Source organism: Puma concolor, chromosome D4 (assembly GCF_028749965.1).
Source record: "Puma concolor isolate L17-30 chromosome D4, mPumCon1.1.hap2, whole genome shotgun sequence".
Classification (NCBI taxonomy): domain Eukaryota; kingdom Metazoa; phylum Chordata; class Mammalia; order Carnivora; family Felidae; genus Puma; species Puma concolor.
In genome coordinates, this window is record NC_141679.1 from 44785278 (window position 1) to 44808734 (window position 23457).

Genomic DNA, 23457 nt, shown 5'->3' on the forward strand with positions numbered 1-23457 from the left:
CATTTGGATCGTTGTGGCCACAGGCATCTTGCTCCAAGATCTGTAGGAGGGATGAAGTATTTCCACTTCCTTCCAGGTCCTGCCGGCAACATAACAACCTGCTTTAAGGTACCTCCTGATTCCTGTCCATACTTCATGATTGGTAAGTCAAGGGAAGGGTCTTATCTTCAGTCTCAAAGAATCTATGAATAAGAATTCATGTTTTGGGTTCCTAATCTCCTTTCCTAAGAAGGGCATGGACACATATTTCTCCTTCCAACACTGACTTTCTCAGCTCCACTTTTGAGGGTTTTGGCATTCTCAATCCTTTTTTCAGCAACCTCCCCAGATAGGTGGAGGAGAAAAACGACTTCTCACCTTTCAGGCCTCAAAATTCTGATCTATAAGACAGAAATTCAATAGAAGCATCTATGCTGAGTTCCTTTTATTGGAATGAAAAACAGAGGTAGAGAAATCAGTGAGAACAAGTATTTATCACTTCAGTGTTAGCTGACAGGAAAAAAAAAAGATTAATTTGTTTATTGTTTTTTAATCAAAGAGCTTTATTTTTGGTACTGGTTTGGACTGCATGTGGAGACCTAAAAATTAAGGCTTTCTCAATACAAATGGGTGGTAGTCTCTCAGTAAAGTTGCCTAATACCTATCAAGAAGGTGTGTGCAGATACTGGATTATATCACAACCATGGAAGGATTATTTTCAGTAGCAAATGGAAGTTAAAGACATGGGCTTTGCAACCAGGGTGTAGGTTCGAATCCATGGTCTGCCACTTATTAGCTGTGTGACTTTGAGCAAATTGCTTGTCCTCTCTAAGCCTTGGTGTCCTCAGCTATATAGGGGCATAATTGTATCTATCCCATAATGCTGGGATAAAGAGTAGTAGATAAGACAACAACTCCCAATAAGCTACCAGGGATGGGCAGCTTTATTGCCGCAAGAACCCCAAGAAGCGTGAGGAACCCATGGGACACGGAGCAGAGCATTTAGAGAATCTGGTATTTTACACAGGTTTGTTAAAACAAATTCAACACTACTTAAAGAGGTTTTACACAGATATCTGCTGCTCAACAACAAAAGATATTTTGCCACGTCGGGGCCAGCATATCAAAGAAATTTCTTCATCAGTCCTGCTCTTCGACTCTTGGATCTATGCAGAATGCCAAAATTTGGACTGTAACCATTGCAATAGCATGTGACCATTCATCTGACCACGAGTGTTCCAGCTTGGGACCTTGGCAACTTCCCTTCTGATATTTGCACACAAGCCTGTCTGTCCAACTAGACTGTCCATATGTTGGAGGCAGAGACCCTCTTCCTCTTAGATCCCTTCCAACAGAACCTAGAACAGTGCTTTTCTCTTATCACATGCTCTCCTCACATTTCTTAAATAAAGTATGTAAGTGCCCAGCTCCCAAATGACACTGAGGTTTTGGATGCTTCGTTTTGTTGAACTTCCCTAGAAGCTAAAGTCAGGAAGGCAGGCGCGAATGCCTGAAGCTTCTTGACTGACGATACCATGATAGCATCATCAAGGTTAAGAGTGCTTCTGAGTGAGATAGACAAGATAGCTAATTCAGAGCAGTGGCTCTACTCCTTATGAGCTGGGTGATCCTCCCTGGGCCTTGATCTCCTCTTCAGTAAAATGAGGACAAGAACAGTAAGTACCTATGCTCAGAGGGGTTTTTGGAGAATCAGATGAGAACAAGTATAGAAAGCACTTTGCATTGCGGTGACACAGGCATCCTTAGCAATTAGTACCCCTTTTCATTGTCTGCCAAAGCTCCCACATGAACATCAACTCAGCCTAGCAGGATGTTGCTGAATCCCCTTCAACCTGATTATCTCCGTGGACGAGCACCAATGTCAATGTCTATACTTGCCATACAAGTCAACAACACACCCCCAGACTTCTTCCCTTAAACGCGAGGGAAACTGTCAGAAGAAAAACTTTCAGTTTAGTGAAAGGCTTCCCTGGCTAACTTCCAGAACCGTATTTTGCAGTTTTAGCCCAAAGTGTTTTTTTTCTTTTTTTAATTTGTGAATTTATTTTCATTATTGAGATTTTCTGAACGGGTGGCTATGACAGTCGAGCCTTTGTAATTTCCCATCCCACTCCCCAACATAAATGTAGCATTTATATTTGTAGAGCTATTTAATTCTTAAGTTTCTTGCAGCATATCTGGGTTTACCTTTTTCTTGTCTCCTCATGTGAAAAACTTGCATCACAATAAACCTGAGTTCTGAGTTAAAAGGTGTTTTCTAATGCCGCCCGATTTAAAGCTTTGTGTTTGATTTCACCTCAAAAAAAGGCTGCTTGAGCCACCAGAATTAATTGCTTCCCATTACAAGGCTTTCTTTGGTCATTATTCTTTTATATCAAATCCATGCTGATGCAAGTAGTTTTTTTTTTTTTTTTAACTTAAAAATAACCTTTAAAGACTGAGGTTAAATGAGGAAACAACCATGAATCCTCACTTCTTACTCAAGTCAGAAGGAAAGGAATATTTTAACCTTCAAATTCTCACAAGAAGCTTTCAAAGTACTGACTCATCACAGAAGCTCTGCTCACCATTCCATGGAGGGGAATGATGCTCATGTGTTAAACTTCCCTAAGAGGCTCCTAATGTGTACACGCTTGCCCAGGGACAGCTGTACTTCACATGTGGCAACATACATATGTCACACACAAGGTGTCAACAGAGATGATCCTGCTCTATGGAGTTCTTTTCACATCTGACTTCCCGATCTATGCTAGTGAGTACTTCTTTTTCTTCTATGAGACGAAAACCTCTCACTTAGGCTTTTGGACGCCAGGCAACAACGGAGCAAATGAAAATAAAGGGCAAAGTGGTGGGTGATCTTCCATCAGCTACTGAGTTTCAACAGGATTTGGGAACACTCCTCTCAGAAATTCATCACCTGAGTCTCACGCCCTTGGGATCGAGCCCCTTCATGAAACACTCTTCCTTTTAAGCTTCCTGCAAACCTAGACACGTTGGTTTGTTACGGCTCTTAGTTTTGTTTCCCATACTCGCCACATGTATTTCTGTTTGTGTCCTTCTGCTGACGTCATTCTGAGGCCCCAGCTCCCAGGAAATACTGATGTTACATCGGGAGTCAGAATGGTCCCTGGCATCTGGTCTGGTGTCTGGAGCACAGAAGACATTCTGACAAAGCATGAATGAACCACAGGGTCCAGGTATGTAGGTGAGCAAAGTGGGCTGGGGACAATGACAGGGAATGGTGTGATGATGGACAACTGGACAGTGCATGCATAAAAATGGGCAGTGGCCACGCACCTCCAGTTCCATGAGGAAATGCAGGTATAGCGTTGATCTGCTGATTATTCCAGGGAAGCCAGACACCTGGATTTTAATGTGAAAACTCCTGAGTTTTAAATGTTGGCGACAAATTCCAAATTAAAAAAACACCACCTGGGTCATATTGGGCTCATCGATTCGCAATCTTTGGTTTAAAATTGGGCTGCTCTTTTAAATATTAGTTGGATGGATGAATGAATGAACAAATGAGACCAACTAGGCTCTTTGAACTGGGAGGGGTTCTTGCTTACGTAACCTTTCTCCAGAGGGTCAAGGACTTGGGCTCACTTCCTTGTCTGTTTCAAAGCTTCCATTTGTGATGTAGGTACTATAATCTGCTCATCTGTGGCTTAGGAACAAATTGAACCTCATCACCTCAGGCTCCTCTGGGACCACCAAGGTGGATCTCATGTCAGGTCCACGAAGCAGCTATGATCTGTGACTATCCTTCTATATGCATGTTCTTGCCCAGCCGGCTCTGCCACACAAACAGTGGTTTGGTTTTGTTTTGTTTCAAATACTATTTTGGGAAGGAATGGAAGTTGCCCATTAGGTGTAACTGTTCCCAATTATCTTTCAGGGAACTATCTGGGTTAGAAAAATACAGTGGAAGGTTCTGAGAGGTAAGTTAGGACCACAGATGGAGGTGCCGTATAATTACATGGGAATTATCATCCCCGAACAGTGAACAATAATGTGTGGTCATCACTGTGGATCATCCAGATGGTTCATAATGAAATGCCCAAGTGAGTCCCCAGATACTCTGACTTCTTATAAATTTGTCACCTAATTTGCAGCCTTGCTCCTCTGTGGTGTTGCTTAGCAATATCAATGGTTACTGATTTCTGTCCTGTGAGAAGCTGACTTGGGCCATATTTCACTGTAATTTACATGCTCTGGATGATCAAACAAGAAAAATGGGACCTGGATGTGCTGATCTGTTGCTTTCCTTTTGAGGTCGGTTGGGGGAGGGGGAGAGCACAGGATAGAGCAAGCAGGTTTCTGGAAAGTAATTTTATTTATTTATTTATTTATTTATTTATTTATTTATTTATTTTTTCTTTCTTTTTTTTTTTTTTTTTAATTTTTTTTTTTTTTCAACGTTTATTTATTTTTGGGACAGAGAGAGACCGAGCATGAACGGGGGAGGGGCAGAGAGAGAGGGAGACACAGAATCGGAAACAGGCTCCAGGCTCTGAGCCATCAGCCCAGAGCCTGACGCGGGGCTCGAACTCACGGACCGCGAGATCGTGACCTGGCTGAAGTCGGACGCTTAACCGACTGCGCCACCCAGGCGCCCCAGGAAAGTAATTTTAAAGAAAAGCAGTAAGCGACCTAGGCAGGAGAATCAACCCAAACGGTGTGGTTAAAAAAAGATTTCCTGAGCTTTTATGAGTATCCTTTTAATCACGTAATTAAAAACCTCAATGACAACCTTAACATAATTTTAAACACTGATACTTTGTCAGAATGTTTTTTTTCCCCAAAGGGATGGAGAAAAGCAAGTGATGATATAGCATAACAGCTATATCATTTATAGTTTGGAGCCCTACAGACTTAACAACCAGGTCTGCTATGTACTAGCCCTGACACCTTGGGCATGTTACCTAACCTCTCTGATACTCAGTTCCTTCACTTACATAAAATGGGACCAATAACAATTGTCTTGTAGGGCTGGGGTGAGGATTACAGGTACTTAACACATCACTGGCACATAATATTCATTAAACATATGGTAGGTATTATTATGGCTTTAAAATATCAGGGGTGCCTGGGCGGCTCAGTCAGTTAGGCAGCCGACTCTTGATCTCAGTTCAGGACTTGATCTCAGGGTTGTGAGTTCAAGCTCTGCATTGGGCTCCATGATGGGTGTGGAGCCTACTTAAATAAAAAAGTATCTGTTGGTTTTTCCTTCAAAGAGATATCATTCTTCTGATCTTTACAAAATCAGAGAGAACCTGATATCAAGACACCTTCTCATCATCACGCAGAACATGGAGGTTTTGTAGCATAGTATAAGTTTTGGAGTCATATGATGTGGGTTCTAATCCAGACTTTAATTCTTTTTTTTTTTTTTTTTTTTTGAGACAGAGAGAAAGAGTGTGAGTGGGGGAGAGGTGCGGGGGGGGGGGGGGTGGAGAGAGAGAATGCCAAGCAGGCTCCATGCTCAGCATGGAGACCAGCATGAGGCTTCATCTCATGACCCTGGGATCATGACCTGAGCTGAAATTAAGAGTCAGGTGCTCAACTGACTGAGCCACCCAGGTGCCCCCAGATTTTATTCTTATTAGATACATGACTTTGTAGTAAGATAGTCTTTCAGAGCCTTAGTTTCCCCATCAGAGTACTAATTCTAGAACTCCCTATTGTGTTGTTGTAAGATACTTTACTTGATGTCTGGAACATTGGAAGTGCTCCATAAATGGGAGCCATCATTCTTTAACTGTGCCAAAGCCCAGTGAGTGATGAGTATCCAGGCTAACCTAAGTCACAAGAAATGACCACCTACCATTAGAAACTTGTTCTAACATCCTTTCACAAGCTCATATTGGAGAAGAAGCAGATAAATGGAGAAGAACGACAAAAATAATGACCCATTATATCATGCCGAAGGAAGTCGATAAATGTTATATTCTTTTTTTTCCTTTTTCCTTTTTTTTTTTTTTAAAAGAGAAGGCACACATGTGTGAATTGGGGAGGGGCTGTGGAAGAAGGAGAGAGAGAATCTTAAGTAGGCTCCACACCCAGCATGGAGCCCAACGAGGGGCTCGATCTCATGACCGTGAGATCATGACCTGAGCTGAAATCAAGAGTTGGAAGCTTAACAGACTGAGCCACCCAGGCGTCCCTGTCATATTCTTTTGTATAATCTGACATCAAGTACATGGACACTGTTAGTATTATTTAGAGAACGTACAGCTCAGGGAAAGAGATAATATAAAGATCTTTAAGTTTTGATTTTCAAAAGGAAGGCTCAAAAGGGACTTCAGCTGTTTAGGAAAGTGGTATTGTTGAGTGGTTAAGAGAGTGAATTCTGGGGGCCAACAAATCTGAATTTGAATTACTTCTCTTGTGTCCTTAGGCAAATTATTTAATTACCCTAACTTTCAGTGTCCTTATCTATAAAATGTTATAATAGAAGTTCCTATCTCACAGGGTTGATGTGAAAATTAAATGAGTTAATTTAATAAAATGCTTAGCACAGTGTCTGGAACATAGTAAATGTGCAATTAACGGTGGTTATTATAATCACCCCTGTGAGCATCTATCCAGAGTTTTGGCTAAATCTTTGATACTTTCTCTGGTGTCTTCTTTTTCAGCTGGAGTTTCCAAAGACAAAATTATATTGTCACAGGTAATGAAAAACTATAGTTGGAATAGCAAAGAACACAGAATATCAGGTACCATCCATATAAAATTTGGAATTTATCTCTTATTTCAGAAAATCTGCCTGAGCCCTACTAATGGCAAGTTTCTAAAACATGTTTTCAATAAATTTTTGTGTGTGTGGGTAAAGGGTTAGGAAGCTAACAGTTTCACTAATGACATATTCTAACATCTTGGGCACATTTACGCATCTCTGGAAACTGAAAGGGTATGTTTACAAAACCAAGCAAAATGTACTTCTTGACTGAGTCTTATCAAATTTGGGGTGCAGGACACTGACACATATCTCAGTCTTTAAAGTAGCCAAACACTCCATTCCATTTTCCTGCTCCTGCATTCTTTTTTTTTTTTAAAAAAGGACTTATAAGGTGGTGTATATAGATAGGCCCACCATTTTCTTTCATAGACATAGGAGCTTGGTTCTATTACATATGACCAAGATCCACAGGGTGGGGCCCTAGATGTTACTGAAGCTTCCACATCATAAGCTACACTCACAACCCAACTGGTCAGGAAGCCCTATCAGTTCCACCCCTAAATATCCTCAATTCTGTCTTTTCTACTCCATTCCCATTGCCCCCGCCTTAGTCCGAGGCTCTTGCCATACTCTTATTTGAACTTTCAATTCCTAATCTTTCTCACCTCCGACTGTCTACTCTCACCTATGTTTCACACTTTCCAGGGGAATGTTTCAAAACACAAAACCAAAAAAACAACAGCTCCAAATCCTACACTTTTTGTGTTGGACTTTTATTAGGTTTCCTAGTTTATTCAATCCTTTAGAACCCAGTTCTGAGGCTCCCCCCTGCAGGCAGCATCCCTGAACGCCCCCTGTCCCTAGTGGGAGTCACGCCCTCCTGTGTGTGTGTTCCAAGTACGTACTTTTGTTGTGTGCTCATCAAATGTACCTTAACCTATTTGCTTTCTGCCCTATAGGGCAAAGAATCATCTTACTCATTTTGTTAATTTTAGCACCCAGCAGAGTTCCTGGCACTCTGTAGGTGTTCAAATGCTGCTGAACTGAATTAGATCTCTATTCAATAGTGCACTGTTAATCTTCTTCAGCCTAGTTACCTTCAGTACTGACACCTATGGTTCCTTCCATTTTAGCGTTCTAACCCTGCAGTTTCAACTATTCTGTTTTCAGTAACTCTGCAGGGAGGAAAATGTATGTGGCCTTAACTCTTGGAATCCTTTTCATTGCCTCTATAAAGTAGGAGGATTTACATCATGCACGAGTGCCATCAGTAGAGTCTTTAGCACACAGAAGACAAAATGGCGGGGATACCTTGGAAATGGGAGACGGAAAAAAACACTGGTGCAGAGAATGGATACTGCATGCTGGCTAGAGAACAACTTGGATGTTCTCCTGGATCCCATCTTGCAGCCTGGCTGGATTCAGTGGTTTTTGCCAGACAGAGAGAATCAGTGCTAAATTATATCCAGCCATTGGGTCAGCACAGCTGAGTTTCTACCCTGTGATGTACTGAGCATCAAACAATATCAGAAAAGTATATAAGGAAAGCATCCTAGGGGAAGAAAGGAAAAACAACAAAATGAAAAAACAAAATAAAAGAGAAAACTCCAGCCATCTAAGGGGAGAAAAGGGCAAGAGGTAAGGGAGAAGCTTGAGAAGTTAAGAGAATTTGAGAAAAGAATGAAAAAGAGGGAAAAAAGACTGTGAGACAGACAGGAAATTAATGCCACCAATGTGGAAGTAAATTAAAAGTAAAAACTATTCTTTTTTAAAAATTAAAAACGTTTTCTTTTAGAGAGAGAGAGAGAGAGTGAGCATGAGTGGGGAAGAAGGGCAGAAGGAGAGAATCTTAGATGCCACGTTCAGTGCGGAGCCCAATGCGAGGCTCGAGGTGGGGCTTGATCCCATGACCCTGGGATCATGACCTGAGTTGAAATCAAGAGGTGGTTGCTCAGCCAACTGAGCCACCCAGGTGCCCCCAAAGTAAAAACTATTCTCATAATTAACTATCCTATGCTTTAGTATTGTCCATGATGTCATTTTACTGATTACTTGGATCCTTACCACAATAGAAACAATCACCCCAAATTATGAATTTAAATCATCAAATTTAAAGTGGGAAGAATATTCATGCAATCCTCTAAATTCCATTTAAGTGTAAATCCATTTACCATTACTCTTACTTAAATGCCATATTGTGTAAAGTGGGACTATACAAGTGAGTTTAAAGTCCAGATGTAAATATAGGGCAGAAGATTAAGATATGTTTCACAAATAGTTCATCCTCCTCCTTAGATTAAATAGCAAATGACTGCCAGTGAAACACAGATCTGATGATGTCAGAGGAGGCAAGGACCTTCCTATCCCATGTCTATAAACGGTGGCCTAATGATGTTTCTGTAGGATTAAAAAATTAGTACAGTAATTGCTTTTCCAGATTTGTATCAATACTTTAGAAAGAGGAATTTTATTTTTAGTCTGCTGACTGTCTGAAAGCCATGGACCCCAGGATGGAATCAGGACTTTTTGGAAGGAAATGAGTTAAGTACCATGTCACATGACTTCCTTCTTGTTGTACAAAGGACAGGAGAACTTGGTAAACACAGAGACTGACTATACAGCTTCAGGATGACTTTGGCTCCACTAAAGGCCAGACTACCAAAAAGACCAGTTCCCATGTTACGTTCTAGGTAGGTATCAAGGGATCTAAACAATTGGCATGTGGTAAATAGGCATCTTTTGAAGGGAAGATACAGAAAAAATAATTCAGTAAGTTACTACTGAATTACCGAAAAATACCTGAAAATATGATGATTGCAAGAAAAAAAAAAAAAGAAGAGCTGAAAGCAATTTGACAAATACCTGCACAGAACTGATGATGTGCCAGGCAATACTCTGCGTGCTCTATGAATAGCACTGTAGTGAGTATACTTTCTAGCCCTAAGAGATATGATTATCTTCCCTGCTGTACAAAAGAGGAAGCCAAGTTAGAGAGAAGTTAAATAATGTGCCGAAGGTCATGCAGCAAGTTAGCGGCAGAGCTGGGATTTGAGCCAAGGTGGCTGGCTTCGCAATGGGTCTAACAACTACGCTCCTCTTCCCGTGGGTCTGATGGGAAGTAGCCACCATGAACGCCCCCAGCAGGGGAGAGAGCCCATTGAAATTGGCATATTGTATGATACTACCTTCAAGCATCAAGAGTCGCCTCCTCATTATCTCTCACTAGGGTACACTTCTGAAGTCTAGAAAAGAGTAAGTTTTTCTAGCAAGGAAACTCTGCATGGCATATTGTGTCATACATGGAAAGGAAGGTGATTAACTGGATGAAGTGTTTTTCAGAAATGGCAGAGGAGAATTTCCATCACAAATAATTTTATGGAATGAAACAGACTCACTATGGCTTTTAACTCCTGGCAATGATGGTTGTTTTGGCCTAAAGGGTCATAGCATTGAAGCAAAGCTGCACTTGCTATTGGTTACTTGGGATTACGTGCTGCTGCCCTGGGAAGTCAAGGAGAGAAATCACCACCCCGGAAGGAGCCACGTAGGTTACCGCAACTACATTTCTGAGGCTCAGATTCATCAACCTTATTTAAACTGGTTTTCAGGAAGTTGTCTGGGACAAACACTGGCTAATGTTCCCCTAGAGACTTATCAATAGTGGGGGCTTGTAAAAAAAAAAAAGTGTTTCCCAGTGGAGTAACCACTCACATCAGCTTGCAAGAGGAGTGTGTTTGTAAATGAATGAATGAATGAATATATGAATCCACACACAAAGAAGAAATCAACCTGATGTAGACCTAGAAGCTTTATGTAAACAACAATCTTGCTTGACTCTTGATGTGTGTGAATGTGTGTATGTGAGTGTGTGTGCGTGTGCATCATATAGTCTCATTCAAACCCCTCGACAACCCAAACAGGACAGTTTGGTGTGGGTGAGGAAATTCTTTTTAACGAGTGAGGTGAGGAGGACAGATTTGGGGGATCTGATATCATGGGATCAGAGGAAAACAGATCCTGACAGCAGCTTTAGGATTTGTGTTTACAACATGATCAATATCCAGAGGTATCCAGGGGTATACCCACAGCACACAACCCAGACTCAAGAGTCAAAGTGGGAAGTGATCATAGCAAACTCTCTCCAAACCGAATGCAAATCATCCAGCTTGCTCTCCATTAAGCGAGGCCCTGCTGGTTATTAAACAAGCAGCAGTGTCTTTAGTGTTTCGTTGGCAAGAAAACATGTTTGAATGCTCTCTTATCACAGATGATATTTATATATCGGTACACATTTTGAATGGGCAGTCGGTAAAATCAAAGTACATTTTCAGTGGTTGCTCCCATCCTTTGGTCGCCACATCATCATGCCTGTGACAGCTGCTCACTATCTCTGGAGCTCTGAGTCCTTCCTCTGAAAGGAGTTCTAACTGCATCTTTTGAGCATGTGATAAGTTAAAGAGAACAAAGATAAAGCTGTAAGATTATGGATGCTTCCATGTCTTTTTCCTTCTTCGTGCTATGTTTAAACTCAAGTGCTATCAAAATCAGATTTTTGGCCACATTCCTTTGTTGCCTTTACTTCAAAGCAAGCCTTCTTGAAAGAGAGAGCATTAGAGAGAGAGACAGAAAGGGAGAAAACGCCTGTCCATACTCAAAATCCTTGATTTCAATAAGACCACTCACATGCCCTTCATGCCCCAAATGAAACTCATTTATGATGTGTACAGCCCAAAGAGAGATTCAGTTTCAATCATCTTTGCCATTCAAATCCAAGAGTAATGCTTTACTATTCCGCAAATACAGGAGCTATTTGACTTGTCCCTGTGTTTGCTCTGTGAGAGGCATTAATAGTCTGTCTTCCTCTACCCAGGCATTTAAACTACTACCATCTTCTTAAAAACACGGCTGGGAGATTGGATTTTCTTCTTCTCCAGTGAAGATCTTTCACTCCGGTTGTCTACTCACTTACCAGCTGAGGCTGCATGCAAACATTTTTCTTGGCTAACGTAAAGTGATCTATGACTTGGGATGAAGAGAAAGGTTATGATACTGCCTTTCACGGATAACTTCCCCACATTTTGAATGAAATAGGCATGAAAATGACTTTCTTCTGGGATCAAATGACAACTTATGAAAACTCATATTGAAGCTCTTTTTAAAAATAGAAGCTAGGGAAATAACAAGTTCTGCTGTTTGGTGAGAAAAAAAGAAAACCCAACAAGCAAGTGAACGTTTTTAATCTTAGTGTCAGTTTCAAGTTAGCACTAAATGTATATGTTAAAGAATTGGAATGATTTTACAAAATAGATGTATGGCTATGTGTACAGAAGATGTGTGGCTATAGATGGGAGTCCTGGGTACGTGGAAAACATTCAGGCTCTGACGGCAAACTCCGGAGCTAAGTGACTATGAGCAAGTAATGTCACTCTCTGTACTTCAGTTTCCTCAGAGATAAAACACACAAAAATTCCAAAGCCACTGTTCAGGGAATTACTGAGATGACTATCAGGTGGGGGGCACAGTGTGCCCAACTAATTCTACTCTCTCCTTTTCCCTTTTCACCACCTTCCCGTCCTACACTTGAGTCACACACATGCACAGGTATGGTAGACACAGACACAGATGCACACACACCCCTAGTGCCCCTTGACATGAGGAGAGACTGCCAGAAAGTTAATTCAGGGGTCAAAGAGCCACATACATGCCTGCTCATCCCAAAGGAGTCCCCATTCTGGTTGGGCCAACAATACTAGTTTTGGATCTCCAAGCGCACCGGTTCCAATGCCTTGAATTCCTGCCTTCTTCCCTGCCTGCCCCGGGCTCCTCGCCTCCTTTGAGAACCACAAGCTTTCTTTAGGCACACTCTCCTGCTGCCTCTGCCTTCAGGTTCACGCCCTGAGATAACCTTCAGATCCGGCAAGCAGCGATCACCCATGTCGAGTGTTTACTCCAGCCACCACTGTGCTCAAGGCTCTATGTGCCCCGGCATGGTTGGCCGGTTTGGTTTATTCACCTGCACTTGTCACAGTGTGATGCTGCCTCCATAAATGTGTACTTCCACTGCTTCAGGGCTGAGGACCTTGTTCCTTCAAATAAATGATGCCAGTGCTCTAGGAAGTCCCTTTCCATCCCGCAGAGCGCTCCACCTAAGAGCGATGAAAAGAGTCCTGAGGACAGGGGTGCTCCCCTCTTACTCCTATTTGTAAGGGGCTCCTCTGGGGTGACCCCAGCTGCCTCCTCCTTCTGCCAAATACTTCAACCAGAACATCCAAAAGCTGCAGTCTGATCTCTGATGGGGGCGCATTTTCCCTTTCTGTTCTTTGTGAAAAGTGTCTTTGCTCTTCTTCTTTATTCTACATGAATTTACAAATTGAGTTGATGAAGTCACATAAAATATCTTCTTGGGATTTCAATTAGGACTGAGTTGCATTGAGAGTTTAACTGAGGGAGAACTGATATCTTCATTAAATATCAACACTGAGATCGTCTGTGTTCTTTGGGTTTTTGCTATAAAGTTCTTAAACATTTCCTTTGGGTTAATTCTTGGTACTCGATGGCTTTGTCCCATTTGTAAGTGGTGTCTTTATTGCTTTTATGTTTATTATCACCAATCTAGAGGAAAGCTCTTGAATCGGGCACATTGCTAAAGGATTTGACATGAGTGAACTCTTAATAGTTCTACACTGTTATTTAAACATATTTTTACACTTCCCTCTGGGAATTCTTTTGAACAAAGGGTTCTGCTGTTAATTTTTTTTTTTAAGTTCGAAAACCCATGGGAAAGATGGTGAAAAGACCAGATATTTGCTACTCATTTGTGAGGTTTTACATTGAGATGTCCCAGAATTCAGGTCACTGAAGCAGCTTGTTCACCACCCACTGCCTGAGCCACACTGATAAAGCATAAGACGGACACGGGATGTCACAGTAACTACTGGAGGGGAGTTGAGGGAGCAAAACTGTCCTTCAGGAAGCCAGCAAAAAGGCTCCCAGGACACTCCCCTAACCAGTCTGAATGAAGGTAACATGAATGGAAAGTCACGACAGCAGAGGCAGGCTCTGGTAATGTGAAGTGAATTTGCAAAGGGAAAAATTTCCCTGTCTTTCTAACAGCAAATAAGCTAGGTATGAGCACAGTGTCATTTTCAGACATCTCCTCAGGGGATTCTGAAGATTTTGTTACAAAAAACAGCCTGAGGGGAATTGCATACTAGGCAAGGGGCAGCTTTGCTAAACTGCCTCAAGCCCTATAGTTAAATAATCCTTCAGTTCACTGATAGCTCATTAGGCAAGTATTTTTCTGACTTTTGTGTTTCTATCAGGTGCATTTATCTGTTAGATTTTGCTGGTAATAATAAAATTGTTTTTACCATGAAAAAAATGTAAGTCAAATTTTAAAATTCCACAAGGAAGGAAAAATTACTGGAATTGTAGAAGATAATCCCAGAACCCAGAGAGACTGAATGAGGAACTTCTTTTGTGATTTCCTTCTCAAATACAATTTAACACAAAAGGACGTGGTAGATGCTATTTTACAGGCATTTGGTTTTGTACAATGGATGGAAGGCTAAAACAATAAGCTTTTTAGAATTCTGTAGTGATGGTAATCACAATGGGTAATTAGGCCCATGAAATGCAACAAGTAAAGGAACCAAAGGTACAACAAAGGGAAGAAAAGGAAATGAAATGGAAGAACCAAGAGTTTGGAAAGAAAGGCATAAGTGGACAGGAAAACTCACCAAGAAGGCGAGAGGCAGAGAGAAAACATCTCCCGTCACAGCAATACCTCCAGAACCAGAGGGGGACTTAGTCACTCATCCAGCATATAAGGGCCATGCAAGAGGCTGGGGATACAATGGTGGCGAAAGCAGAAATGACTGCTATTCATTCTTGCAGAGACAGCCATCAACTGACTAGGACTTTGCTGGGCACAGTGAGAAAGAGCCCTTTGGCAGGGCACGGGCCAAGACAATTTACAAGGCCAGAGAGATAGAGCTCTCCAGCAGATAAATTATAAAGGCAAGCACTCATTTAAGGCATTCAACAAGTACTATCGGGGTCCATGTGTGCTGGGCCCTGGAGATACAGCTGTCCATGGCCTGCCCTACCAGATGTATTAGCGAGACAGCAAACAACAAGAAAATACATTCATGGTGACGACTGTCACAGAGAAATAATAGACCAGGTCAAGGAAGATCTAACGCTCTGCTTTATTATCATTGTTTTGATTTTGCTACTTTTCAAAGGCTAATCGAGTAAGGCCTCTCTGATCAGGTGGCATTTGAAGGCTGATTTGAAAAGGAAGGGAGGAGAGAAGCCATTTGGACATCTGGGGGAAGAAAGAATATGTACAAAAGCCTTAAGGCGGAAGTGTGCTTGGAGTTTGTGTGAAGGAGCTGGTGGGCAGCCAGAGAAGTGAGGAAGGAGAGAAGGGAAGGAGAGAAGGGGAGGAGGGGAGAGAAGGGCAGAGAAAGGCATAGAGGGAGGGAGGAGGGAAGACAGGCAGGGCTTAGGCGGCCTTTGGGCCACTTGGAAGGACTAGGGCTTTTACCGTGGCTCAGACGGTTTTGAGCAGAGGTTGGGCATCTTTCTGTTATGCTTTAGGGGAACCAGGATTCTTAGATGACAAATTTGGGGTGTGCCTTTTCTGGAGGAGGATCCAGGGCCACTGTGTAAAAGTTGGACTTGTGGGCCAACAGAGAGCCCTTTAAAACAGAGAAGGGAAACACATTTGACTTTCACAGGGATCTACATGGAGTCCCATGTTTGGGGAGACAGGAGTGCCCCGTTCTGGTTCCTTCGTAAGTTGGAGTGGCCGCCCAGCTCCATTCTGACCTGTGTGGTGTAAGTGTAAGTCTGCTTCTGAGAACACTAAGGTTTTTCTGATGAAAAAAAGACAGCTGCACGGTCTTCTTCCCAGAATACTGGGATGATGAGGGGTGGGGGACTGGAGGAAAGCAGCTGCCTTCCTATGAGGATGAAGATGGGAGAAACATGCTCTGGATGGAAGAATGAAACAACAGAAGGACACTGTGTTCCTCATGGCAGAGGGGAACTCTGTGGCCAGCCTTGGACTGCTTACTATTCTATTGGGCTTCTGGTTAAATAAGAGAAATAAAACCCTAAAAAACTATTAACGCCAATCTGAAAAGGCTACTTCTACAGCATGATTCCATCCTTACGACATTCTAGAAAAGGCAAAACTATGGGGACAATAAAAAGATCAATGGTTGCCAGGTGTGTGTGTGTGTGTGTGTGTGTGTGTGTGTGTGTGCGCGCGCGCGCCCGCACACACACACACGCACACGGGAAGCATGTACAGGCAAAGCAGAGGATTGTTAGGGCAAGAAAATACTCTGATAGTATAATGATGGATATGTGTCATTACACATTTGCCTAAACCACAGAATGCACAATGCCAAGAGTGAACCCTAAGGTGAGGAGGCTCTTAATGTGTGCGGGTAAGTGGTGTATAGGAACTCTCTGTACCTTCCTCACAATTATGTTGTAAACCTAAAACTTCTCTAAAAAAATAAAGTCTTGAAGAAACCTCTTAAATGAAGCCACAGCAATTAGATTCTATTACATGACACCGAACACAATTTTAACTGGAAAATCATTGCCACCAGCCAATGAGCACTAATTTAATGATTCTGGGGTATTACCGTATTGAATGCTCACCATAAAGCTTTGGTAGTGGAACTATCATTATTCCCTTTTACAGGTGAAGAAACCAAGGCCCTAAAAGGTAGAGCAATACCAATCATAAATGTATTCTGGTGGTGCTATCATTATCCCATTTTAAAAGTGGAGAAACTGAGGCCCAATGAGGTTGAGAAACTTGAGCAAGTCTCAAAGCCAGAGGGTGAACCAAGATTTGAACCCAGGCAGTCTGATTCTTGAACCACATGCTGACTTTGTTGCTACATAGCCAAACTCTAATGGCATTCCACATGCCTTGTCCCCATGTCAGTGTCTCCAATCTATCACTTAGTCCCTGGGCTCTGCTGGAGTTGCAGAGTTAGCTATGGGATACCTTTTCCTGTGTAGAATAGTAGCCATGTCATCTGGACAGGCAGGTCAATAATAATTCAGCAGCCCAGGGATGAGAGCAAGTTGTGCTGAGGGCTCACAAGAGTGGCTGCAGCTCAAGGTATGGGGGAGGTGATGGGAGGGACCAAGGCTAAGACAGGCCTTGCTGCAAAGCCATCTGTATAGGAAATTCACATCTTCCAAACTGAATGTATGATTGGTCCAGGGATAGGTCAGAGCTCCCACTGTTTATGCTGGTGTCTACACCAGGAGAACAGGGAACACTGAGTTGGATGTGAGTTTACACAAGGCAGCAGAGAAACACAAGAAGTATAAACCCAGACTTGGAGTCAGGTAGATACAGGTTCCAACTGTGGCTCTGCCATTTACTGCCTGTATCGTTTGGTGAGGCAAGACACAGCCTCTTTACACTACGGTGTCATTCTCTGAATGATGGAGTAGGGCTAGTGCAAGGGTTAAATGAGATGGTTTGTGTAGAGCACTTAACATAGCGCCTGGCTCATAGTAAGCACTCGGCAAATATTAGTTAGTGGTATTATTATTTAGACAAATTGATAGTAGAAGCTATCCAATACGAAAGTGTGACCTCCAGCATCCTTATTTTATATAATGGCTTATTTAGAGAAAATGTTAAAATCAATATGAGACACTGAATTTATTAGAAAGATCAATTCAGACAGCCATACTGTGATCCCAAAGATGGCTAATACTAGCTCTCTAGGGCTTTCTTATAAAAGAAACTCATTCCTTATTCCAACTATTTACACATGCTATGAACAGATACCCTTCTTTCATGAGCAGTGTCCTGTTCATTTTGTCACCCTGGAAAGGCACTGCTCAGTTTTGTTTTGGACTAAACCTTCATCCAAGGTGGGCTGACTATGGCTTCATCCCTTTCACACAGTGTGGTCTATCCAAAGCACACCAATGAACACATGAACCAATTGATGTTATGTGTCTCTGAAACATTGGATTAGATTAAAGGTGGTTTCAAATTTTTGATGTCTTTCCATTGAGAAATAGAGTCTCCTTCTCCCCTAGAGTCTGGGCCGGCCTTTGTGACTGCTTGATTGGTAGAATGCAGGAGTGACATTTGGGGATCTCCCAGGTTAGTTCATTGGAATCCTTGTAGCTTGTGTCTGGGCCTCTTGGAAGATTTGCTCTTGGAACCCTTCGCCACTGTGTCCAACCATGTGGAAAGGCCCTGAGACAACACGGAGAGTCGGCGGGGTGGTGGTGGGGGGGGTGTCCAGCTGGACTCAGCTGGATGTAGGCACTTTTAAACCCTCTAACCAGCCCATCTACTATAGAACACCAAGTGACGTCCACTAATACCACATGGAACTGAAGAATCATCCCTGCTGATCCCTGCCCAAATTCCTGATCCATGAAATCATGAGCAATAATAATATGGTGGTGGTATTTATTTATTTATGAGAGAGAGAGAGAGAGAGAGAGAGAGAGAGAGAGAGAGAACATGCATGATCAGAGGAGGGGCAGAGAGAGAGGGAGAGAGAATCTCAAGCAGGCTCCACTCTGTCAGCATGGAGCCTGAGGCAGGGCTCGAACTCACAAACTACAAGATCATGACCTGAGCTCAAATCAAGAGTCAGAGGCTTAATTGACTGAGCCACTCAGGTGCCTGGTGCTTCTTTAGTTTTTGGGTTTTTTTTTTTAAGTTTATTTATTTATTTTGAGAGAGAGAGAGAGAGAGAGAGGCAAAGAGAGAGGGAGAGAGGGTGAATTCCAAGCAGTCTCCACACTGTCAGCACAGAGCCTGATGCGGAGCTGTAACTCACAAACCATAAGATCATAACCTGAGCCCAAATCAAGAGTCAGAGGCTTCATGGCCTGAGCCAACCAGGTGCCCCAATATGGTGGTGCTTTGAAGCCACCTCCATCTTGGGTGCTTTGTTACATATCAATAGACAACTGGAACACAAACACTGCTGGATCTTTTGACTCGGGCTCAGAGGCTGAACCATCCACCAGTGAAGGCGTCTGGCAACAACTCAACTGCTGGATTGTGGAAGACGGAAACACTTGAGGGGCATGGATGAGACAAAGAGAAATGTCTGTGATAAGCCACTGGTCCTAGATAAGGTTTCCAAAGGAAGTTGAACACTTCCTCTGTGAACACTGGCTGTACGTCTCGTGCTGCCAGCACCCATGGAGGTGGACCCTGGGAGCAGCAATGAACTGACCTTCATCGTAAGGAAGCCACAGCAGCATTCGTGCCAAAAACCAGTGATGGAACCAGCATGCTCTACATTATTAAAAGGTGACGGTTTGGCACGAGGACGTGTGAATTCGAGTGATTAGATGCAAACTAAAAGAGAGACGACTATTTCTGAGAGCAGTGGGTTAATTTTTTTGGCTGCTCTTGGAATGGAAAATGATCGTGAATTTGGGGGGAAAAATACCAGAGCAATCTGTTTTCTTGGCCGCGTGCTATGGAACAATTTTAAAGCATTGAAGTGCTTTCCATATTTTCTAATCACTCAAGTCCAGAACTGATTATATGGCTCTCAGCGTTCTCGCAGATTCATACCGCTAGAGCGCTCCCCGTCTTTCAGGGAGAGGTTTCACCTTGAAAGCAGGCGCTGGATTCAGAAGGCACATCTTGTTACAGCAGGAACAAATACTTTAATTGCACATAGCCCCACAAGGGCCAGGTGTTTCGGAAAATCACTGATGGCCCAACTCTGAGACAAACCCAGATTCACTCTTATCTCACCAAAACAAAGCATTACCTCCCCCACCAAACAGGAAGAACAACAGGCCCCACCAGAATGGAACTCTCCCGAACAAACACCAGAGAAATTTAGATTGTGGAGATCTCTGGGCAAGGATGGATGGACATATACATACACACACACACACACACACACACACACACACACACACACACACACACACACACACACAGAGTTGTATATGCATAGAATGTCTCTGGAATGAGCCCTGAGAAATTGGTTGCCATGTAGTTTTCTCTGGAAAGAACTGAGGACTGGAGAAAACTGGGAGGTTGATGGAGGAGGAAGACTTCTTTTTTTAATCATAGCCTTTTGAATATTTTAAGTTAAAAGGAATCACGAATTATTTTTCAAAATAATGAAATAGAGTAATTCCAAACCTGTTTATGGTTCTCATGACCCGCCTTTACGTGTATTCACTCCTTTAGTCCTTACAACAACCTTACGAATTACACATCCTGATTTTACAAATGAGGAAACGGAGGTACAGAGGGGTTAAGTAACTTGTCCAAGGTCACACAGCTGGTAAATGCAGAGCTGGGATCTAGACCCACAGAGTTTGGCTCGGGAGTCTGTCCTCTTAATTACTACACAATACTGCCTTGCAAAAAATAATTATGCTCAGTTGCCTGCTCATAATCAAGTTGGGGCAGATAAAATGGTTTTCTGCTCTCATATGGCCCTTCAGGATGATGGGGTGGAAAAGATGGTGGCTCAAAATAACCAAGATATGATCTTAAACCGACGGGGCTTTAGAAGACTTGGAAATTTTGTGAATATCAGGTCAAAAGCCTGACTTTGGCCACCTTGCTCAATCTTGTGAGTTTTAGTAGCTACTATGTGCCAGTACTCCACTAGAGTTTGGGGGGGAAGCTAGTGAATTAAATAGAGTTCCTGTTCTCCAGAAATTTACTGCATCCTCGGGGAGACAGGGAGTAAACAAACAGTCACACAAGTTATAATGTGAGCAATAAAGAAAAGTGAAAGGGTGTGTCAAGAGATGAGGAGGCCCTGCTGAAGAATGGGCAGGGAAAGTGGAAGACAGTGGGAGAAAGAAAAGTATTCTGGGTGGGGGGAACAGCCTATGCGGAGACACCAAGGCAGGAAAGAAGCGCCTGATTGGAGAGAGAAAGGCCCTTGTGGCTAAAGCAAAGGGAGTCAAACTGAGTTCGGAGAAAGAGGCATATCACACACACCATGATAAGCATTTCACAATTGTTCCAAGAGCCGTGGGAAGCCACTGCAGGTTATAAGCAGGAGTGACATAATTTGATTTACTTTGTAAGAGGATTATTGGGGGGCGCTGTGTGAATAATACACAGAGGACAAGGCAATGAGGCAGTGGAAAGCCAGTTAGGAAGTCTCTGCAGGAATCCAGGTAAGTGACGAGGATAGTTTGGAATCAAGAGCTGGCAGAGAGAGTAGATAAATTTGAGATCTACTTGGTGGTATGATATGCTATGAAATTAGAATAATAACGTTGGCCATGAAGTATAATTATGAAGTGTAAATTCACTGGGGTGAAAATGCTCTGTCAACTGTAAGGTGCTAGACAGAAACAACTACTACTATAGATGAAGAAACCAAGTACTAGAGAGACTCTAACTTGCCCAACGTCACACAACTGCTTAGTGGCTGGGAGGAAGTTGGCCTGCCATCCCTTCATTCCCTTCTCCGGGGTAGTGGGAGGGATCCAAGAGAAGAAAGAGAAGGCTAGTGACCACGTGTAATTCCCTTGTCTAGTGGGCCTCTGGGTAAAGAGAGTAATGATACTTAGGATGCCTCTCGCTAAAGATTACCTCTAGCCAACAGGACTCAGGATCTATGAAGCAGGGCTCCTTACAGAATATCATATCAGCTATGCAACACTCTGTGGGAATAAAATGGAGATGCTTCCTAATCAAAATGCTCTGTAGTAAGAGGTGACCCCATGATCCTCACCTATTATTCTGGGTGAGACGTGTGTATTTAGTGAGGGAAGAAAGGGCCTAGGGAGCCATTCTTGAGGTCCCCTGAATTTTTTCCTTCATCCGAATCTCTTATGACCTGCACCCCTAAAATTATTCAGCAAAGCTTTATATTAAGAGATCTGACTTATGTGACATGATTTGACAGTCTCATCCCATGTGTCCCAGACGCTATTCTTCCAATGATCCCCATGTAACATGTTAGCCCCCATGTAATATCAGGCCCAATTATAAGGTACGGAGGTGAAAGGAGAACAGACTAGCTTACGTTTGAATCCCTTGTTAGCAGCCTAACTCTGATTTATTTGACACTTAAGACAGCTACATACTGGAAAATTAATTTTTTTAGGATAGTTATGCAAGTTAAGAAACACAATGGATCTGCTTTCATTGCGAACGAGTAAAACTTGAAGAAAACAATACCGGATTCTTTGTGATGGTTCATATGATTACCCTAGGAGATGAACCAGGCCTTTTAGGTCCCCAGTGACTGGTCAAAGGGAGTCAAACTGGTGCTAAGCATTCACCTTCGAGAAGGCTCTTTGGATGGTCACCAACCACCCTCCAACTGCCAAAGAATCAGGACAATATTAACGTTCTACAGTGAACATCATTCCCCAAACTATTCATGACCCTACTAAGCATGGAGTTCTCTTCTCTCTCTATTTGTTATTTAAAAACAATTTGAAAGTTTATTTTTGAGAGAGAGAGAGAGGGTGAGCATGCAGAGGAGGGGCTGAGAGAGAGGGGGACAGATGTGTAAAGTGGGTTCTGTGCTGACAGCAAAGAGGCCGATGTGGGGCTCGAGTTCACGAACTTGAGCTGAAGTCGGACGCTTCACCAACTGAGCCACCCAGGCGTCCCCTTCTCTCTCTTTTTCAAAATGCACCATTAATGTTCATATACAACTTCATTTTGGAACTTAGGAGGGATGATGAAAGAGCACTGTCACTCTAGCTGGAAGGGAGAGAAGCCTTTTTGTTTTCTCTTCCTCATAACAAACTATTTATGCTGGAGGCATCAAAAGAGAATCAGTACACAGACCCCAGATCCTACTCCTGGTACAAAACTCTCCAATTGTGAACAGAGCGTTGCAGATAAAGCATGCCACGGGGCCAGGGCTTCCTCTGGCAGATGTTCCACACGAGGACACTGGCAGGCTTATGTGATGGAAGCATAAACATGTTTCTGAAGAGAAGCCTTTTCACATCGCCTTTACCCCCCACCGAGCTCCCAGACTAACGCCTGACATTTACCTTCAGCGAGTGGGTCAAGGGTGTGAATCATGAGCTGGAAGATGCTGTTCCTCATGAGGCTGTTATGGAGGGAGGCAGAACTTCCACCTCGCTGGAGACGTGGCTTAGCCTGAGCAGAGAAACCAGACAAAGATGCTGTTAGTTCTCAGCAACTACAGGCAAGTGTATTACAGGTCAGATCTCACTTGGTCTGGTGGGCACCCATTTATGTCACATGATCACACACCACCGGATGAGAGATTTTCAAAGTACATTTCAAATCTTGCTTTCTCACATCCTAAGGGAATCAACTGCTACATGTTTTGTGGGGTGGGGGAGGGGAGCTTAGTAAATGCCAGTCGGTGCACTACGTGCTTCATATCCATCACTTTATCTCAGTCTCCAAATGAGCCCCGTGAACTAGCTGCGGTCGTTATTCCCTGTAGACAGATGAGGAAACTTCGTCTCAGAGAAGTGAAATGAGGTGCCCAAGTCACACAGACAAAAATCAGAGAATAGAGAAATGGATCTCGGGTTTGCTTCTCTCAAAATTTATTTGACCCAGTGGATGATCCTTAAAATGTTCAGACCGTGCACCCCATCCATAACATTTTTGAGTATGCTTATATGTACGCATCTCTGTCTCTATATCCACGCACACTAAAATATGAGTCTGTCTAGCATAAGACATTTGCAAAAGTAGAAATTATGAAGAATATAGAAAGTAAATGATAGAGCCGCTAATATTTTCTCCTTGCTCCCCA

At 42.8% G+C, this 23457-nt stretch overlaps 1 protein-coding gene across 3 annotated transcripts in view; it reads right to left on the bottom strand.

Annotated features, from left to right (window-relative positions):
• SLC24A2 (solute carrier family 24 member 2) overlaps positions 1 to 23457 on the bottom strand; it is a 253342-nt gene that overhangs the window by 75060 nt on the left and 154825 nt on the right. For all 3 annotated transcript variants that reach the window (XM_086685390.1, XM_086685388.1, XM_086685389.1), the window contains exon 4: positions 22715 to 22823. In XM_086685390.1, coding sequence (XP_086541516.1) covers positions 22715 to 22823 — 109 coding nt within the window. The remainder of the gene's footprint in view (positions 1 to 22714; positions 22824 to 23457) is intronic.